Source organism: Achroia grisella, unplaced genomic scaffold (genome assembly GCF_030625045.1).
Source record: "Achroia grisella isolate CSIRO2021 unplaced genomic scaffold, CSIRO_AGI_Agris_v1 utg501, whole genome shotgun sequence".
Classification (NCBI taxonomy): domain Eukaryota; kingdom Metazoa; phylum Arthropoda; class Insecta; order Lepidoptera; family Pyralidae; genus Achroia; species Achroia grisella.
In genome coordinates, this window is record NW_026712897.1 from 138,924 (window position 1) to 161,150 (window position 22,227).

Here is a 22,227-nt window from a genome sequence, read left to right on the forward strand (position 1 = left end):
ACATTACATAAAATAAATTATCATTATATATATAACTCCTTACAGCAAAGGCAGAGAACGACGTAATTTATGCATACATTAATGTTATAATATAAGTTGAAAAAAAAAACATGTCCCAAATGCTCAATTGTTTATCATTGTATATTAATATATCTTTAGATACATTATAAGTATTAGTGAGTTTCGGTCGTAAATAATATTATAACCAATAATACCTTCTACAAGAGACATCACTTGCGTTATGAAATATTCGGTATCATCATCATTACTCCCTGGATGCTCTTCACAATTGTAAGTTCGCAGCTATACAGAGCAAGGCAGTAATCTGCTAGACTATATTTTCGATTTTGACCTTTAGACATTATCTTCTCTCACTCATTAATTTATTATACTTATAAGGTAGGCAACTTAAATTCTGAAACGATTTTTATTAATGTGTGGAAGATTATTTTTAGAAAGTCAACATAGGAAGTTAGCAGTCCCATTTTCAATAATAATAATCTTTTTTATAATTTAATCTGTCAATTTGTGTACATAGTTATTTCTGTTTATGGAAATATAAATTATTGTCTTGCACTTAGATTTCTTTCTTCAGTCTCTATATATTTGTTTTTTTTTATGACCTGTTTACATTGCATATTTTTGATTATTTTCTTATTTTGACATTTGAATATGTATGACAAATTGTATTGCGATGGTCAGTTGTCTACTACTCATAACACAAGTCTGCTCACTGTGGGACTACATAGATGACGCTGTGTAAATTATCCAGGGTTATTTATTTATTTATTGCCATTTATCTATTTTATGACCAGATATAACAACGCTCATATCAGTTCGCAAATTCAAAACTTATTCCAATAAAACGTGATTGCGCATTCGCTTAGAGCAATAAAACAATAATTTTGAGACAATGATCAGGGGCGACCGACTTGTTACCGTAACTCTATTGCGATAGATATAGAAACACCCCAAGCTTATACTCTAACTGTTAACAGCGACTTCGCCTGCACAAACTTTCATCCCTTTTTCACCCCTTATTGTTTCTTGTGAAAATAAGCAGAGCCTGTATACGTCTTCGTAATACAGTTTATCTAAGTCGTGATAAGATAACAAACAAACACACATCTAGCATTGATATAGCATCTCCATATTTTACATATCTATTAAACTAAGATGTACCTATTTACTTTTTTGCAATAGTAACAGCCAATACCCATGATTAATTCAAATTCCCCCATCCTATGTGGCTATGTCACTAAAAATTCTCATTTTAAACTGAATAAAATGTAATATTTTCAGTTACGTACAAACAGTTTAACAGTTGCAATTGCTAACCGTATTAACTTCTGCTAACTATTAGCGTCTGCAACACTCAAATGTTTCGAATAAAATCGCAATACCATAAATTTTATTATTTAAATCCATTGCAATTGAGAATTGATGATAATATAGTTTGGACGTCATTAACATAAACGCGACAGTGTTTATTGTAAGGGGATTGAACCTACTACCATTAATTAGTAAGGCAGCATGTGTAACCGATTTACCACTAAAGTCCTATACAATAGATACTTGCTTTATTCATTTCCGAGAGTACCAACAACGTAGCTACATAAAATTGTTCTTGCAACGTAACTGAAATCGGCCAAAGAAAGGAAAACAGGAAAAAATAATATAAGTCGGGATGTACCAGCATTATATGAAGGTTTAGAGGTTAGAAGATGAATGGCCCAATATTTCATCTATAGCTGTATATTCAGCAAAAGAAGGAAATCACGAGTGAATTGAGAATATTAATCTCATTCTTTCTCTAAACCGTAATCTTCACGGCCTAGTGATACTTTATTTTTTACGAACATAAAGTTCAAAGAGTAAATTTTGAATGATTATCCTATCTGTACAATGACTGCAATGTCTAAAAACCTATGGTTCGACCGTATCTGTTTGTTTATTCGCGGTAATTTCAAAAACTACTGCACGGATATTCATGCGATTTTTATTCTTCGATAGATTAATTCCAAAGGAAGGCTTAAGAGTACAATTCATTATGATTTGTGTGAATTCATAAATCAATATCGATGCATACCCGAGTCAAGTTACTAGTGTATTATAAGAAATTATTCTATAAATGATACCTACCGAAGCTGAAATGTCACGCATTTATCAAAACTCCGACAGTATGTAAGCTGTCATACCTCTTTTGTAGACAGATTTCCATCTGAAAACAAAGTTTGATACAAATGCTTGGAAATTAATTGAAAATTTTAATTAACTGGCGATGACTTATATATGTGAGTGAGTGTGAATTTAATAACGATACATTTTCTATGAATCTTTGTTGAAACTTAATAATGATTGATGAATGGGTCGAATTCAATTTCCTCCATTTCTTCCACGTTTATCACTCTAAACTTAGCTTTTAAATATTTACACAAAAAAACAATAAGTAGCATAATTTTTACACTAGCTTCAGAGTGAAGTTTATCATAATGTGTTAATGAATACCAAAATCAAACTGGTTAAGCCGATTCTGAGATTAAAGAAACAAACGCACAGACAGAAAACTATCAGCAGTATATATCGAATAGGTACTCGATGCCATTTTTCAGCGTTCCATGTATTAAACATCAAAATCGGTCTAGCATTTACCCAACAAACCATACAAACAGACAAAGTTGCCTTGACATTTACAGCATTCATAAGACGTATACATCGCGCTATCTTAGAACATTTATAAAGTTATTACCCTAATGGTATCTAAATGTCAGATTAAATGGAAAAGGTCGGTACTGAAGGGAATTCACGATATGATCGACTTCTCACACGTACGTATTTATCGATTGTAGTCATAATAACGTTTAGAGGGGCGATATCTCGATAGGACCAATAATCGGAAATTCAGCTCTCGTAGCCGCCGCACTATCGCCTTTGTTAATGGTTTTACGAGCCCATTCTTACTTTATCGCTAAAGACTTGGGCTTGAGTGAAAGCGAATCGCCTCATTTTGTATCTAAACAAATTATTTATTACTATAGCTTTAACCTACGACCTGAGTTGAATCAAGATTTTGGGATGTTCTTGATGGTAAATATATAATAATAGTTTGTAACATAACTCACCCGTGACATAAACGATCCTTTTTTTTTAATAGATGAACATAGACTGGCGAGTCAGCTTGCGTTAGTCATAACGCTGGTTGGGCACTAGTGGGATGAAGTCATATCGGTTAGCCCATCGTAGCAAATTCACATTGAATGAACCATGACAGTTTCCAGGGAAAATGCGTAAAGGTCATAATATAGCTAGCAAAGAGACCAATATTCCCCATTACTAATACAAACTAATAAATCAATTGACGTAGATAAAAGTACTATGTTCTTATAATACGTACATACACTTCTATTTTCTTAGCTGATTGTTACCTTTTTTTCACAGTTGTTTATAATATACAAAACAACCAGGATGAAATAATCAGAGTTCATAAATAATATTATCATAGTAAATATCTCATTTATATTAAATATCCTCGGTGATCTAGCACACCGCTTTACTTCCGATGGTCGCGGGTTCGATTCCTCGCATGGTTCCAACATTTGTATTCATAAGTATGATTGTTTGTTTCGGTCTGGGTGTTCTATGTACATTATGAATTTGCAAGAAAAGTATCACAAGCTCTGCTTAGCTTGGGACTAGATGGCGCTGTGTTTTTCCAAGGATATTATTATTATTATATTATGTGTACAATGTTATTATATCTTTCTAACTATAATCAAATATACTCGTAGCGAACAGATGGGCTAAGTAGTAGAATAATAAATTGTAGTGCTGTAATTTGTTGTTGTATCAAAAGAATGATGTGTCATATGTGGAACATGACGTTTAGTGTACCATACAACTTATGTAGCCGTATGAAATTAAATTGATGTTAGACTAAAAGGAAAGAAAACTTGTGATACGTTACTTACGGCACGTTCTAGTTCCCTATTAATTATTTATGTTCCAACATATAAATTATTACTACTGTAATATAACAAAATGCCTCATATTTCCACAATTATTTATTCATAACAGCATATAATATTCTTAATAGAAGAAGATATCCGTAATTCGAAATTAACGAACAACCCCGCGTTACTTGAGTTTTGTTTTGCATATTTTATAAAATAACCACGCATGGAGTTTATATTATGTAAATGTAGGAATATCTTTCCTCGTTTCTGTAATATGTATATTTTCGTAAATAATAATAATAAATACCTTCAAGGCTTTTATTTGGAATAGGGTAGTCAGAAGCATTACCTACTATCGACAACACAATTCGCTCGATGTAATTGAATTCAACGTAGCGAGTCTACTTCCATGGCAAAGAATTGTCAACTATCAATGTTGTGGTAAATGCAACACTTGACATGCCTACATTTCACTTAGAATATTTTAAATCCAACATCACAATGGACAAACCTACCGCTACCTCTCGGATTATTTTTGTTTGTTATCAGTGTTTCATTTACAGGAAAGTCAGTCAAAATACAAGTAGATATAAAAAGTTTTTTGGCGTTGACCACATATGAAGTCATGACCCATCGGTTTAAGTCGGCGTGGTAACAACTAGGTCACGATACCCGCACTATTTTCTCATATACACTCATTAATATTAGCTGAATATACTTATAAATATGTCCAAGAACTTAAAAGTTAATCGGTGTCGGGGTCTTGGCCGCTTGTCGTTAGCCACGGAAAATGGCCAAGCATTTAATTTATATGCTAATAATGTAAGAAAAAGACCGCTTAATAAAAGCACGCTAGTTTATTTATAAAGTAGTTGATTTATAAAAAAAAAAAAAGACTGCGAACAACAAGAATGAGTATATAAGGAAATTAAGAGCAGATTTAAAAAAAAAAGTAGATTTTTTATTTAACTCCGCCGGTCTTAGTCTGGTAATAACTTGTATTATCAATCCTAAATAAATGCCATTTCTCACTATTTTATGTAATTCAAATGGCAAACAAACTTATGATAAACGGTAACCAGCATAACGGATATCAGATTATCATGACTCCCATAATAGTGCTCATACTTAGCCATTCCAGAGGAATATGGTGTTGTGCATCTTATAGTGTAATTTCACTGGCTAAGCTGCACCTTATAACCGAAATAAAGCTAACAAAGCAAGCTGCTTGGTGGCTGAAATAGGTGACAAAAGTATCCATGCAAACTAACTTTTTGCAGTCTATCTCTGGCAAATACTTTTATACTCTTGAATTATTAAATAACAACATATTAAAGAGACAGAATCTTCCAGAGCCAATTGAAATTACTATATATTTATTCTGAATTATAAATAATTTATTGGATTGTAAACGACATTGAGATAAGACTCCAGGTTAGAGCCGCAGGTGTTTCTTTTTCAAATTTAACCTTTATTGCCTATCCAATTTCAACTAATTAAATCTAAATATTTTTGAATTATCTATATTCATCCTGATAGTTAAGATTAGTCTGAAGAGTATTTTTTGAGAGCAATTATTTCCAGTTTCATAACCGGATTATCTATTTTAATTGTATACAAAATAATGTATGAAAGAGTAGGTAAAGAATGAGCATTAGCTTTGGCCAATTTGACATTTAAAAATACACATTGTGTATTATAACCCATTCCTGTGCACGTTCGCTGATAGCTTATACATACACACACTTATATAAATACAACTATTTATATAAGTGTGTGTATGTATAACGATATTATTTTATTTAGATTCATTTTACTTTTCGTATTTATTTCCACTCATGCCACAGCCACCTACTCTGTTTTTTCTAAATTCTCTCTTTCTAAAGATTGGCTGGAAGAGATTGCATTAGCAATAAGATCGTTTTTTGTACTTAGTTTTTATTGTATGTTTCAATTTTGTGCATAGGCATTCTATGTTGGTGCAAAAACGTGTTATAAAAATAATCGTCTTACATCATTTAATAATCTCGTCATGTTCTGAATATTCATTGCTTTATCTTGTTAACTAGTTAATCATACAGATAGGTTTAGAATCGACCCCAACGTAACTCATCCTTCGTACCTATCCCTATATTGAGAAATTTCTCGAAATATCTACCGTATTTCCTGACTACACAACCTGAATTCCAGGCTCTCGGAATAGTTTATAACGATCTTCCTGGTTGTAGATAATTTTCTATACTGTTTGATTGTATTCCATATAATAATATATTTAATTTACTACAGAATTACTTTCGTTAGTACTTTTATTAAGATCTGTATCTATATACAAATATATTTAATTTAAATAGTCGGTTATTGAACTAACATACTTAAAAACTTGAAAATTAATTAAAGAATTCTTGATAATTAATTAGAAAACTCGTTTTATGACATCGCTTTGTTTTACCCAAAAAATCTTACTATTTCAATTTTATTATTTATGAGTATGATCTTACTATTACTACTACTCTCTGGGACAAGATTCATTAAAAGAGTCCGCAGCATATTGATCTAATAGACTTCCGTTTCTACACAAAATTTCGCATTCTCAATTTTCCCAATGCTACTGCACTTTGTGGCAAGCCATAAAAAAAAAGAAGTAATATTTGAGTAGAGTAACAGGTAAAAATCTCTGATTTTTTTACTCAAATATAACGTGCTAGTATATTCTGTCAAAAATATTGCATTTATGTAACGATCTGCAACCATCTGCAGTTGAAGTAGATTTTGTGTCTTACTATAGCTAATTGCATAACCTTATTAAATTTAGCGAGGGAGTGCCCTCACAAATTTTAAAATCTATGTATATTGTTGTACCTGCCATAATTCTCTATTCATCGCACTGAAAGTGGAAAGTTAAATTTAATGTTCCTTTGGGGCAGGTCTATTTTCTGTCTGACATCTAATTTGGTAATAAGTGTACTAAACCAGCAAATGCTTTAAAATATATTTAAAGTACTCCTACTAATACATATGTATTAGTAGGAGTATTTTTTTTATATTTCACATGGTATGCCTACTAATCTGACAAACCCATCAACTTATATTACATATTTCATTATTTGTGTATAACAGAAAAATACATTATATATATAATGCACATAAATGGTTAAATAAAACATTGGCATTTTGTCTAATGACATTGCAGGTATAAGAAATCATCATTTTTCACAACATTTGCAAATGACCAAAAACATTACACGGGTACATCGTAATAGAGTGTACTTAGGGGTAGAAAAACTTGGCTGATATATTCCTCGTGGAGTTCCTTTTGTGCTATATAATGTGTTGTCGTAATAGTGAGTACCTAAATAAACAATGTTGACTGAAACAAACAGACCTTTTCTAATAAATTTCGCCCTGTTATTAAGTAGGCCGTTACTTGAATGAATTAGCTAGAGTCCAAAGCAGCAGAGGTCAGCAAAAACTCAATGACAGTATAGATTGGACGAGTTTTTACTGAACGTAAATTAGTCTTTTAAACTAGATATATTAATTATAGCAGAGTTCTGTGAAGAAAATAAAATTAAAAGTATTGAATACTACCAGTTCAGTACCCATAATACAAAGTCTGCTTACTTTCGGATTAGATGGCACTGTGTGAATTGTCCTAGATTATTATTATTTACTTCATGTCACGCTTTTGAAGCTGGTGATTAGTACCGAGGACGGGCCATGCCAAGTCTCTCGTTACCTTATTTTGCGTGTGGTTATTTTTATTTTATTCGACACTTAGGAAGAGACAGACTATTGCTCATGTATCTAAGGCAACAGTCTTCTATAGTGAAATGTGCATGTATTTTTATATAATTTCTTCTACATCTTTATGCAGTGTTGTAGGGAGAGTTATTTATATTATTATTATAATTAAATGTAACCTATAAATTGTCCAGTCTTCAGTATAGTTTGTCACTTTCGTCAATTCAGTGCAACTTGATGGTAGTCTAAAATGTCATCCCTTGTCTAAAGCAACTGTGACTTTTGTCCACATGACACACTTTATCCGTCGTCATTCCTATAGGAATATTTATTTTACCACATGTCACGCACCTAAGGGGATGAACTTGACCCGTGAACTTGATAAGAGGGTTACATTGTCACATAAGATCGATAGTTAGACAAATTATTTATTTGCTTCACGAACACATCCAACAACTGTATATATACAATCGATTATGAATAAATAGATTTGATTACCAGGCTTACGTAACTAGGAAAAAAATATAATAATTTTGTGTAACAAATGTTTTTCAGCGAGGCATATTTTGTAAGTTATTGTTATATACAAATATATCTATGTAGATATACATCTGTAATAAATATAAAGTATAATACAGTATAATGATATTTCACGGTTTTTACTATCTATTTATAGTATTTAAGACAATTTCAATTAAAACAAAATATATGCTGTGTAAAAATAAACAATCTTTTCTTTTTTAAAAGTATCACAGCTTCGGAATGACACATATAGGATACGGTATTAGTTCAATTCTCATAATGGCGGTGCCAACTCTTATAAAACATAGTGTTAATTGCTCTGTGATAATGACCAATTAAATGTGACTTGTGTTGGTAAATATTTTGATACAGTGACAGTTTACTTTTTTATCTATTCAATTGGAAAATGTTGTCGTAGAGCCATTAATTAGGCTAATAAGTGCTAGTGGCTGACGAAACTGGCACATACGTAATAATACACTTTGCTAGTCCTGCTTCACTAATATTATTGTTCTTAGTGCCAATTCTATTTTACGGCAACCACAATAACAAAAGTCTCTTCTACTTCGATATAATTGCTTTTTACTTACAAATATACAGAAGGAAGTAATAAGTAAGTACAAATATAGACAAGGAAGCACAAATTAATTAATGACTGCGCAAGATACGAGGAAAACTCGCGATACAAAAATGAGAAAAAAATACTCTATAATTTTAATTACACTTTTTCAAAGGAACGCTGGTGTATCTGCGAAAATTTTACTGCAATATTTTGAATGTATCTCAGTATTTTTCTCTGCGCAGCTTCTTAGTAGCCATTGGTTAAGTACAAATAAGTCTTCACGTAGTATCATACAGTGAAGCAGTATATAATCGTTTTATAATTTCTCATGAAGCAATAGCCATCGTATTGCTTTTGATTTGAATCATTATTATCAATATCTTACATGATAATTATATAGGTAGACACATTACAATATCGATCAATGTTACAATTCATACCAGCTATAACCCACAACTTTACAAACATGAAACAAAGTAAATTATATTCTACGCATCGATTTGGAATAAGTCAGATGTACCATCTGTGTAATTTTATCAAAGTCCGCACAGATGCTTAGACATGAGTAAGTACAAATGACAATATAGAGATTACAACAGTGAGTAGATTAATACAATTGTAATAAATAGTACCTAATATAATTGTTTAAATAATAACTATGCGGAACTTTATAATAAGAACACCGTATCTAACAAAAACTACGAATAGAGTAACAATTTCTTGTTTTTACGGCTTTCCAAATACATTAAACGTTAACGGTTGAAAGTTTCTTGGATTCCATGAAATGAAATATCGTTAAAAAGTGTTCGGAATGGTTACTTTTCGCTGAAACCTTGAAATAGAAGGTATAAGGTTGTGAACTTGTTAAGTTAGAACTGTAAATAGACAGAAGCAATTTATGTAGCTAGAATGGCTAACAAGACAACTGGAAACGGTAACTGTCTCTTTATACGTAGTCGCTACCAACATACTCTCCAGATTCATGAAGGAAGTGTACTGGTCGAAGGGAGTGCCAGTGTAGTGACCACAAAAACAATATTATTATTTTATATATATGTTAGTCCGTAAAGTATAGTTAACATAAGCCAATGTTGTTATATAAATAATATTATATTGCTGAACCAAATACATAAATATAAAAACAATTAATATATATATACATTGAAAACCAGCACGTACCTCACTTTATAATGTAATGCGTTTTCTAAGGACTACAATACCAATCTCTATATCAAGTCATTTCATTGTTTTGCCTTTTAACCGAAACATCTCTTACAAAGCTTGCTTATCTGCTGAAATAGGGGAAACAGAGGTTCCCACGCAAACGACTTCGTACAAAGTTGTCTGCATGTGGTTGATGAAAAATATTGTCCCATTAAGATTATATTTGTTCAACGTGCTTTTCCAGCAATATTATCTTATTTAAATAAACAAACATCGAAAATCGTTAAACGTCGTAACATCGACTATGTCGTCATACTAAGAGTGAAACACAGAAAATAAGAAAGTTACAAGTTTATGTACCTAAAATACTCTGCCACCTTCAACCGTTCATACAGCTTTGTAGTTCAAACGAGCTAACCGACCCGAATCTTAACGTTTCAACCGTGGAGACACATTTGTTCCGGGTCCTCATTTTTAATTCAAGCCACGATTTCAAATGACATTGTGGACTGCTTCACTTTATTATTTTTTTATTCATAATTATATTTATATCGAAAAGAAATTATATAATACCGGCAGAGAAAAATGTCTTACTTTTTAGTAAACTAGCTGTTCCCGCGACTTCGTCTGCGTAGAATTTAACTTTATTTTTCTAAAATAAAAGTAGCCTAAGTTTTTGGCAGGTAGCTGATGAAATAAGGAGTTTATTACATCAGCTACCTGCCAAAAAAAGTCCCGTCAAATTCGGTCCAGCCATTTTAGAGATTAGCCGGAACAAACAGAAAGACAGACAAATAAAAATTATAAAAAATGTTATTTTAGTGTATGTCCCGTATTTATATTCATATGCATCTAGTAAAAAACTGTTATTTAAATATTACAAACAGATACTCCAATATGTATAGATTAGCTCCATTCAGCTTATGACTATTGTGACCTAGTCGAAATCTTTATTTATCATAAAATTATTCCTATTGAAACCCGTTAAACTATATTAATAATGTGCATTAAATGCAAAGGGTTAAAAATAAGTATTATGTATTCATTATATTTTTGTGTAATGTAAATGGCAAAATAATTTTGTTATCCACCTACTTTCAACAGCTAACCTGAAGTCAATGTTATAGATATACAACGGAAACAACACCATCGATGATCCCTCCCTCAAGTCATCCGTTTCTGAGGATTAAGATGTTTTATGCTTTCGTATCCTACACTATGATCTTCTATTCCACATAATACAGCTTGAAAAGCAAGCTGTTTAACCGTACGACGTAAAGGTAGGTGAGACAGTGAAACCCAGGACTTTATCAAAGTCTACCTCGATAATAGTATATTTAAATAACCCTTAATGGGTCGGCATTTCGATCTATTATACGCATGTTATCGTACTCCAATTATAATAATACCGTTTGGTTAACAATAAATGAACTGTATTACAAAGCAATAAACACCAAAGTTCGTGAAAACTATTCAGCAAGTTTAATTGCTGATTAAATAAAGCTAGAGCACACGGTAACGAAAACTCGATCCATTTGTGCAACAGAGCTGAATGGCCGAGATACGATATTGATTGTATGTTAAATACCGTTCTGCTAATAATAAATCTCGAATTAAATATTTGTTCATTCAAATCATTTTATGGAGCAATCGAAATACGATACATAGAATTGATCTACCAAATAATAATGTCGATGATATTATTGTGAGTTTCAATATTTTCTATTCTATTATATAATATTATGTTATGTATAGTTCTATTTAATCCTTTAGCTACATAATAATTAAGTATTATAGGCATATCATATATTTATGCCGGCATGGTAATCTAGCGGTTTAACACACCGCTTTACACCCAATGGTCACGGGTTCAATTCCTAGCATGGTGCATTCCAGAGTGTGATTGTTTTTATCATCTAGGTGCTTTCTATATGTATATCATGTATGTATTTACAAAAAAAAACTTAATATTTACATCATGTGTTGTGATCATCATGACGTCGAAAGCTGAGAATGAAATCAGTCACTTTTGGTCTAACAAAAATGACAAAAAAAGCATTCGATACGCCTAATAACAAATAGTTATTATAATGTACTGACAATACCAGGCATGTCCTTCATATGTTGTCAACTCTTGTGACATTAAGTTTCAGAGACAGAGTACCCAACAGTGTATGGTTCTTCAACTATGTAATAGCTGTCTACTTAGAGACAGAAATAAGTGAAACGGTAAGGTCAGTGGTAGGTTACGAGTGGTATTCGGAGACAAGACAACCCCGGCGTATATAAATATATTTATCCTTCATATCGAATTGACAAACACAAGTTCGTCATCATGTTTTCCCGTTTTTTACAACAATTTTCAGTGCAGCTCGGCTACTATTGGGCGCAGCATAATATAGTCTATTAGATTCCTGAATAAATTGGCTTTGAAACACTAAAAGAATTTTCAAAGTTGGTTTAGTAACGACCAGACTGTAATTCCAAATAGAAGAAATAAAAATAGGAAAGAAAATAGATAAATATCAATATAAATAGAGCAGTAGTATATATTGAAGAAACTGTGTTACAAATAACCTCCAATTCGATACCGGATTCCACAAACATCCTTTTACCAAACTTCTCCGTTTATTTGTTACTCAAACACATCTCCGACGCTTTGATTGCTAGTGAAATTTATCGTGAAACTAATTGCTGATCAATACAACCTGAAATGTGCACAACACTAATGAATCTTTTTTTAAGACACAATAAAAATGTAGGGTTTAAAAATGATAATAATATAAAAAGTCAATCAGTTTTGATTCATTTAATGTACTCGTATATTGTTCGTTCTAAATTCAAAAAAGTTAAAAGGTTTGAGAATTTCCAAACCGATGCTAAATATATCGTAGAGGCAATCATAATCCACGTCAACAACAGATATGTTCTCGATAGGTTTTCCATTTGCATACAAGTATTTCTATAGGTATCCATTCTATGTATATTTAGAAGCATACACGACCACAGACTGCTACGCGAATATAACAATGGAAACCTTCTACGCCGAATATAAAAGGAAACAGTCGCCGAAAAATATCACATCTGTCGCAAACTGTCAGCGCCTGTCTTCTCCACCCGCATTCATTGTCACTGTATTTCTGCTCTCTATAAGAATAGATCTACCTGTCTACTAAATATCACAACATAAAATACATAAAGAAAAAAAATATTTTTATATAATTTTTGTAATCGCGATAAAAGCTTGTACGTTCATAATAAACATAACAGGAACGTAAACCGTCTATGGAGTAAACATAAATTGAATTCATTTAGATCATCCATCAAAGTCTACTTATGAATGTAGATTATTTTTTCTTTAAAAAAAAGCACTCATCGCTTTACAACATATTATAATGTCTTTCCTAATTTCACCATCGCAGACTATGACAAATTGTTACCTACTTTAAAAAATTGCGTAGCTTTGCTATATGTACCTATAATACTCTACTCTTATATTGTAAAACATAGAATGAATAATCACGATCCGTGGGCGAGACGCCGTCGGCTACGAATTTTCCTTTTCTTTCTATTCATTATAGTCTTCATGTGAATGTATAATAAGCTACACAATAAGGTCTTATTGGTAAGTTTTATCTCAGAGTCTGCAGGATACCAAATAATATATATCTTTATTGTAACATAGCTGTTCTCGTAGGTTATTAGGGTAGGTACTGACTTTGTTTCATAGTCAATATTATAGTGTATTCACGTGTTGAATTTGCTTTGACATATAATGTATGTTCGATATGTGTATGTTTTATATATATTGCAGAGGTGTATACCTACTTATTGTAAGAAATCTAGATAGAAATATAATTTTACCAATAGATTAAGAGATTAATCTTTCTTAGAATGAAACTACATTTACAAAATAATAAAAAATATAGCGTGGCCTGCCTAAATTTATTTATTATTATTTTATGGGCCTCATATTCTATGGAGTACAAAATATACAAATATATAATCATTTAGATGGAATGTTTGTATAATACTTGTGTTATCTGCACAAAATGAAAAAAGTTTCCGTCGCGACCTATGTTGGGCGCCACATTTCATCAACTGCTCGACTTTGTAGGGTCACATTGAGTTTTATTTACTCTTAGTTCTTGTTTCTGTATGCTTCCACTATTTGTGGTGCTATTGAAGAATAAATGTGGGACAAAATACATAAATTTTATTTCATTATATTCTATTTATAACTGAGCGAAATATGATGTGATAATTTTTAAATTAAAATATATGCATAAAAAACTCTTTAAGATCCATGTTTTTACCACGTACGTGGTAATTAACTTGTTTATTTACCTATGAATTTTACTTATATATCATGCCTATATTGTACCACACACCGAGTAATAGTTTAGTTGTCAAAATACAAAATATATTACAAGACAATACAATTATTCTGTAATATCTCAATTCATGTCTATATTAGTCTATCTTAGACTTAGAACACTAATTTTATATTTATGTTACCATATACATATATTTTTGTCATTCTGTCAAATTGTTATATATATACATATATTATAAATATTATTATAATACTGTAAAAAACTAACACAACGCATGATATTATTCGCTTAAAAGATATACATGAAACCTAATTGTATATTGCAGTATGTGTTGCGCAATTTCAACAATTTTAAATAAAAATAACAATATTATCATTCTTCCAATGTATATGTGAATATTTAGAAAAGTGATTGCAGAATATCTTATATAAGATATTTTGCAATCACAGTATAACTATATAGACATACTATATAATATATTCTACAACTTTTCTAGCACAGGATTATATCATCAACAGTAATTGTAACATTGCTTTTATATGTCTTTGTCTAGTTTACGATACCAACAAAACCTTACACATACATATTTATTCGATATCACCCGTCCGTCACTCACAGCTATATAGACATACTATATAATATATTCTACAACTTTTCTGACCTCATTGCTTTTATATGTCTTTGTCTAGTTTAGTTACACATACATATTTCTTCTCTCTATATATTAACCTCCTTTTTCTGTCTCTCTATATATTAATCCACTTTATTATATTCGGTCAGAATTCTCTTGACAAAACATCGGCCTATTGGAAAGAGTCCAGTAGTTAAGTAATCGAAAAAATATCCACATACGGGGTAGGTATTTATGTACCTATATATTGGTAATTGGATGTGTGACAGAACATGGGTTGAGCCATAAACTTATTTCTTATTAACTTCTTTAGTAAGATTCGTCTGCGTGGTAACCTCAGTGTATTTGAGCCACCAAACAGCTTTGTAAACAATGTTTCAATTGTAGGCTGAATAAGAAAGTATATTAATACATTAGGAGCATAGAATCTCAGTCCTCTAGAATAACAATGCATGAGCAGTTAATAGTGCTGTTCATGTACGTTTCTATAAAGGTTACCACTTACTATCAGATGTGCCTTCAGCTTTTATGCCATTCCAATTACAGAAAAAAAACTTCCGAGAGAATTCCTTGTTGTCGCAAAGAGGAGTAAATATTTTAAGTTCTAGTCTTTATATCATGTTAAAACGTAAATTGCGCTTCATTTCCTAATAACTAGAATACAAAATTAGTTCAATGGTTAATTTGTATTTTTTTAATATTATATAATCAGAGAAATTATCTTTGTTTTATAATACCTAGAACACAAAGTTCTTCAGTAATTTACTGCTATAAAAGAACGATGTCATTTTGTTCTAGGTACTGTCTACCTAGAAAAAAATGACATCGTTCTATATGTGAACCTAACAGTTAACAGTAAATGATGTATACTATTTTTATTTCAATAAAACATTCAATTAGTGTTTCTAACATGTTTAGTATTTATAATACAAGCTTATTTCGAGACTAGGAATTCCTGTGTCATAAATTCAGGCTTGCGTTTAATAACTCCAATTTAAAACGTACGATTATTTCTAAACTGAGTCCTATATAGAAGACATTATGGTAGGTAATAATATTACATCCAGTAGCGAGTCTAATCTAATTTTCTAAATAGACAAACTTTATAGGTGAAGGAACGTTGTATAAGCCATTGGCGTTTCCTCGTGTTATCAATAAAGGAATCCAATTTTCGTGGAGTCAGTTTCGGAGACAGTGGAAGAAAACTGACACAACATTACGTGACCGAACCTTACCACTCTTCAGATTATAATGGTATTATGTTGGGATCGGTATTTTCGGATTGGACAGAGTAATAAACATAGAATACTGTACCTATGTAGTATTACAACATCCGCCTTTTATTATTTACCGAATGAGCAGTAGATTTTAAAATATGTGACTATTATGTACTACTACATATATATACTTAAAATTATTTTATATTAATTATTATATTTACATTTATTATTTATTATAAAGGAGCGTTAATAATAAGGCATACGATTCCTCATTATATTTTCCTCATAAGTAACTACTTACTAAACTCAAACAGATTGCTAATATTTTATTATTGCATAAACAATAGAATTTCAAAACGCTTTAAAAACAAATACATGTATCCCTAATTCCCTACACTATTAATGTTTTGCTGTATAATATGTATACTAGTTTTGTTGTACTCACTTGTCCTATATGAAATAGATTAAACTGTGTTATTCTATAATCTATAATAAATAGGTTTCTTTTGGAAGTTATTAATCTCTCTTCAACTATTTCATAGCTTGTACTATTCGAATATCATGTCTAATAAAAACACCCAACCTAACAAATCAGTAACTGATATTTGTATTGACCGGGGATCGAACCAGTATGCATAGGTACGGAACTAAACTGTTATGACCCTTTATATAATAACAATAATTTATTTTTCATCCAATATTTACATTTTGCATTGTTCCCTGGTACCTAAATTAAGTATTTTCGGTACCAATTCCGAGTTAATATAATGAAATAATATTCAAAATGTTTTCTATATCTTGTAACTATGACTCTTAATATAATAATAATTTCTTTTTCATCCAATATTTACATTTTCCATTGTTCACTGATACCTAAACTACGTAGAAATCTGTATTTTAGATACCAGTTACGAGTTAAAATAATGAAATATACACAAAATGTTTTCTATCTCTTAAAAACACACTATTATAAATTATTTAATATGCATTATTCATCATAATATTAGCTTGTAATCTCTTGACGTGAATTAGAAACGATTAACATAGCAAAAAGGTAAGAGAATTAAATTCTTCATTCTTGTGTGTACACTAAGTAATTGCTACAATATTACTCAAGCTTACCTTAATCTCGGCGTTATATCCACATCTAAATTGCTTTTCTCTCTTGTATAATGGCACAGCAACTTTGGCCCAGGGATTACTCAAAAGCGACCTTTCGCTCTAGCCATTTTTTCTCACGCCCTTGGGCACTGAGTTTGTAGTACACACTTTTTCCCTTCGCCGAGATAAAGGGAAATCAGTAAAGGGTACTTCGTTTACAATGTGCCGCTCTCATCAAAGCTGTTTCACGCGTTTTCCTGGATGAGGGAAAAATTATAAAAAAAAATTAATAGAAAATCAACCTCGGAACGTTAGATTTGTATTTCTTTGTTGCAAGTATTTCGGATGAAAGCGAATTTTATAGTAAAATTCATATTACTTGTATAATTTTATATTCGAACTGAATTAAACCTGCAATTGGTTGTAATTATTACTTAAAAATCCATGCTCTATCATCATTCATCATCATTTGAGCCATTATTGTCAACTGCGAAATATGGACGGATCAGATTTAATTAAAAATGATATCTGAATATCAATTATGAATTTGGAATACGTGAAAAATATTCTGGTATATAAACGAAAAACTCCATCACTTTAAAAAATGTCTGATATTGAATATAATTTTATATAATATTCTTTAAAAAGTCGACTAATTTAGTGGGTTTTATTGGTCATAAAACCCTTGAACGTACGAATTCTGTAATAATTGGTTCTATTTCTTGTTACGTTCTATGTCATGTTTTATATCCACAACTAGAATATAATAGAAAATACTTTATTCCAATAAATTTAAATTTAAGCACTTTTGTATACCATACACAAAAATCTTAGAACACAATTCCAATGTTTTTATTCCACAGAAACACATGTATTTAATCTATTGATACTCCACGCCGGTGCTAATACAGCATTTCTATAATTCGCCCGCTGCCGATCCTTTCCGTGTTATTACACGGCGACAGCTCTAGACATTAATCTCCTGAACAAATATAAGAAGCTGTTACCATCTGGCAGGCTGTCGTTGGAGCAAATTCGGTAAAATAATGTCTATCCGAGAATGTTTGCATTACATAGGAGTACACTTAAACCGCCGCCAGCTAATTGACGAAATTCTCTGAACATCAACGGCATTGCTTCATTTGAATACACGTACAATATCAACCGACATTGTTTTTAATACAATATATGAGGTACGAGTTCATAATCAAATGTTGGCGGCTTCTTATACTGAGTAATTGTGATTCACTTAGCGAGAATGTAACGACCATATTACATTATTAAACTGATGAGAGTATATCTACATAATACAAGATAAAATGATAAATTTATATTAATACTGTAGATCTTTATGAAATATAAGTTTTTAAATGAACCATCTGTATTTATATATATGTTATAATAACGGCATGTTAAATGGGTGTCGACAATATTACATTATATATAATTTTGTATGTTAATGTACAAACGAAATTTTTTCAGTAAATGATAATAACAACTAAAATCTGGAATGAGTGGTAAAGAAAAGATTTAAAAAATTTAGCTAACCATATCATGTATGAATATAAGATTTAATTAAGTAATACATAATATCGATCATGGACATAAAGTATAATGTATGAAAATCTTCTCATATTCGTATTTCGGTTACTTTCCCCAGGGAAAGTTATTTAGTTTATATTCATAAAACATAATACTATGACTATTTTCAGAGTCAAGTACCTATTTCCACGATCCTTACGTTGAACGTTATGTATACTAATATTTAGTCGTAAATAAAATACAACTCTAAAAAACTTTAAACTTTATTCTGTAGAATAAAATAATATCCATTTTCTTAACCTAATCTGTATTCTTTGTTAAAAACTATATTTCATAAAGTAACAAATTCGAACACGCAACGGTCATTTGTATTTATTACACTTATTAATTTCAAAATAGATTATTGTTACAATAGCATTCTATTTTCAAAATTAAAAGTTGTAACAATTTATACGAAAATGCCAAAATAGGAAAGCGTGGAGCATTTCAACTTGACGTATGACCACGACGGCGAGCCTGACACGATCCTGCTTCCGCGCCGTGCCGCCATGTCGCCCTCTATTATTTATCATAACCCATCAATTTGTTTCGGTGTGACTGATGAATGCGGCCCACAATGCAGAAGGGGGTTGCGTCATTTTGAATTGTACACCGTATTACATTTTAGTGTGTTACGCTCCCTTCCTTTCCAATGATTTATTTAATTATATAAACCATTACGCAATTTTGGAGAAACAATAATCACTGATAATTGCTCTGTGTATTATTCGTTCAAATTTAATTTTTCCTCAGCTTTAAGCAACTTCCTTTCCAGTTTTTTTTTCTTTTAAATAAAAATTTAAAAAAATTAACGAATAGGGTAGTCTTAGTGCTTTCTGAGTTTGTTAGGAGAACTTTTGTGAGTAATTTTATATTTTATGTAAAGATCTCTATTTTCCACTCGACAAAAATTATATAAAATATTTTCATACATAGAAAATATTATCTAAACTGTAGCAGACAAAAATGTAGATAATAAAATAAATATAATTCTGGTAATAGGATATCCGAGAATCGCGGTCCTCATTAAATTAGAACCACATGAAGTATTTCACTACTGGCACACAGACCTGCCTCAGTCAGCCGTTAAACTTGTACCCGATGGCCATGCCACCTGAATTCCATATTACACATTCCTCAGGTAAGTACGTAGACCGGCTGGATTAATTGCGTCTCGCTTCAGCAACGTAAAAGGGAAATGAAACAGTTTAGACGTATTAAAAGAAAATGGTTTCAGTTCATTTCATTAATTCTCCTTGGTACAGGTAAAAGAGTTACATGATTAAATTATACCTACAATAATAGAAGTTGAATATAATAATAAATTATATATAACTAACATTTTAGAAGTTTGTACAATGGATTTATTGTCCTTTTACAATTCCGAAATCGTTTCCACAATATTAAACGTAGCTGAAATTTATGATTGTTTTTATAGGTCCTAATAATAATTAGGACCTTTGAAAATTAGCAATACCTTAGATTTAATTTATTAAAATCTTAGTCATATTCAATTATATTTAAAATACAATGTAATCCTATATATAGATCAATTTTGATTTTCTTTATTAAAATAAAATATACTCAAAATAGCTTAACCTAATATCTTTATAATAAAGCTATTCTGTGATATTATTAAAAGCTTACGATTATGGAAACAAACTTTTAAAATATCGGGAAGATTTCTATAAAGTGGAACAAAATCATAATATCTAAAATCTAATTTTTTTTATGAAATTAAAATATATTTTTTAAATTTTTAATTTATGAGTATTCGTAAAGTACCTACTTTAAATTTACAAACTTTCGAAAATCCGCTCTAAAATATTTGCCTTAAAGACTAATTTCAAAATTTTTTTAGTCAGAAATTTTAACTGTGCGATATAGCTACAGAACCCCGAACGTTATAAACACGTCGTATACAACGATCTATAGGATTTCGGAAGTTGCGACAACTGATATTTATTAGCACCCCCATATTGTTATGTTTGATAAATGCGCTCCCATTACGGCACTAGCTACCCACCTGACATGGAATTTCATTTAAAGAAGCGCCCAGCTATATTGCCGTTCCACTTGCTAATTTTGCTCGCCTATGAATCATGTTTATGACACACAAACATTTTTGTTCGTAACTCGTGTCGTAAAAGCGCTTTTTTGGGATAAGCACGTGTAGTATATCGTGGTATTATTACGTGTAATTAATTGTAATTTTGTTCACAGTATATAAACGTGATAATATTATTTGTAATGGGAATAATAAATTGTAAACAACCATGAAATAAGTTTTTTTTATTTAAATTACAACACTGTTGTAATGTTGTCATTGTAGTAAAAATTCTATGTAACTACAAATAAACACGTATATTTATTTTAGGCAATCAGCATGGCTTAGTGGTTGAACCCTACTTATAAACCGCAAAGGTTGTAAGGTTAATTCTGGCCGACACCAAAAAACTTTATCTTTCAATTTATTATATCGTAGTCGTCGTAGTGATAGAAACACCAATACGAAACAATATAAATAAAAGTGACGGTGATAGGTTCGTCCCTGCTCAAAATATACTCAGCGAAATAGGGGCATATTAAGTTTTAACTTCACTACTAACGACATCAACTGTAGATAAAGCCTCTAACTATCCCATCTAGGGTTATAGCCGTGAAGGTATATAGGGAAATTAAGAACATCGGGACTTAATAAGGGAATAACAATCCATAATTGTCAATTGCTCGTAGAAATTTAATTTTAATGCCTACCTACAAACGTATATTTCTAACAATATGTAATTATTTTATTCTATTCCTGGCTACATGATAATGTGACTTGTACTTTATACTCCATTACTTCATATATAACTAGTTGTTTACTGTGACTTTGTCTATTTTTGTTTCAGATATTAGATAGTTGTTATATTAAGGCTATCTTATATCTGAAACTGAAGCAGATTGAATTACCTGTGTCTGTCCTCGTAATTCAGTCTATTTTATAGTCTATCTTGACGATAAAACAGACAGACAAACTTTAATATTAGTATGGATAACTATAAATGTTATATATATAAATTAAAATATAAATAACTGTATTAATCGTTATCTATAGTAATCGTTTACCATCGGGTAAGCCCTATGCTGCCTTCCCTACTTATTAGTATGAAACTAATATTGTATTTTTATTTACAGGAGCAGTCACACAAGTCGTACCGGCCGTTGACAGTACTCACCTTCAGGTGGAACTATGCTGTCCATGGTCTCCAGCCTGCTGGCTACCATCTTGTCAACCTTCTACTACATGCCCTCGTCTCTCTTCTATACTATAGGTGAATATACCAATAATAATAATAATTTTAAACAATTCACACATCCCCATCTTGTCCCAAGGTAAGCTGAACTTGTGTTATCGGTACTGTACAACTGA

At 31.0% G+C, this 22,227-nt stretch overlaps 1 protein-coding gene across 1 annotated transcript in view; it reads left to right on the top strand.

Annotated features, from left to right (window-relative positions):
• Window positions 1-22,227, top strand: part of LOC131846116 (protein O-mannosyl-transferase Tmtc3) — a 157,286-nt gene that overhangs the window by 108,614 nt on the left and 26,445 nt on the right. Inside the window, exon 2 of the mRNA XM_059195342.1 lies at window positions 21,993-22,129. Coding sequence (XP_059051325.1) covers window positions 21,993-22,129 — 137 coding nt within the window. The remainder of the gene's footprint in view (window positions 1-21,992; window positions 22,130-22,227) is intronic.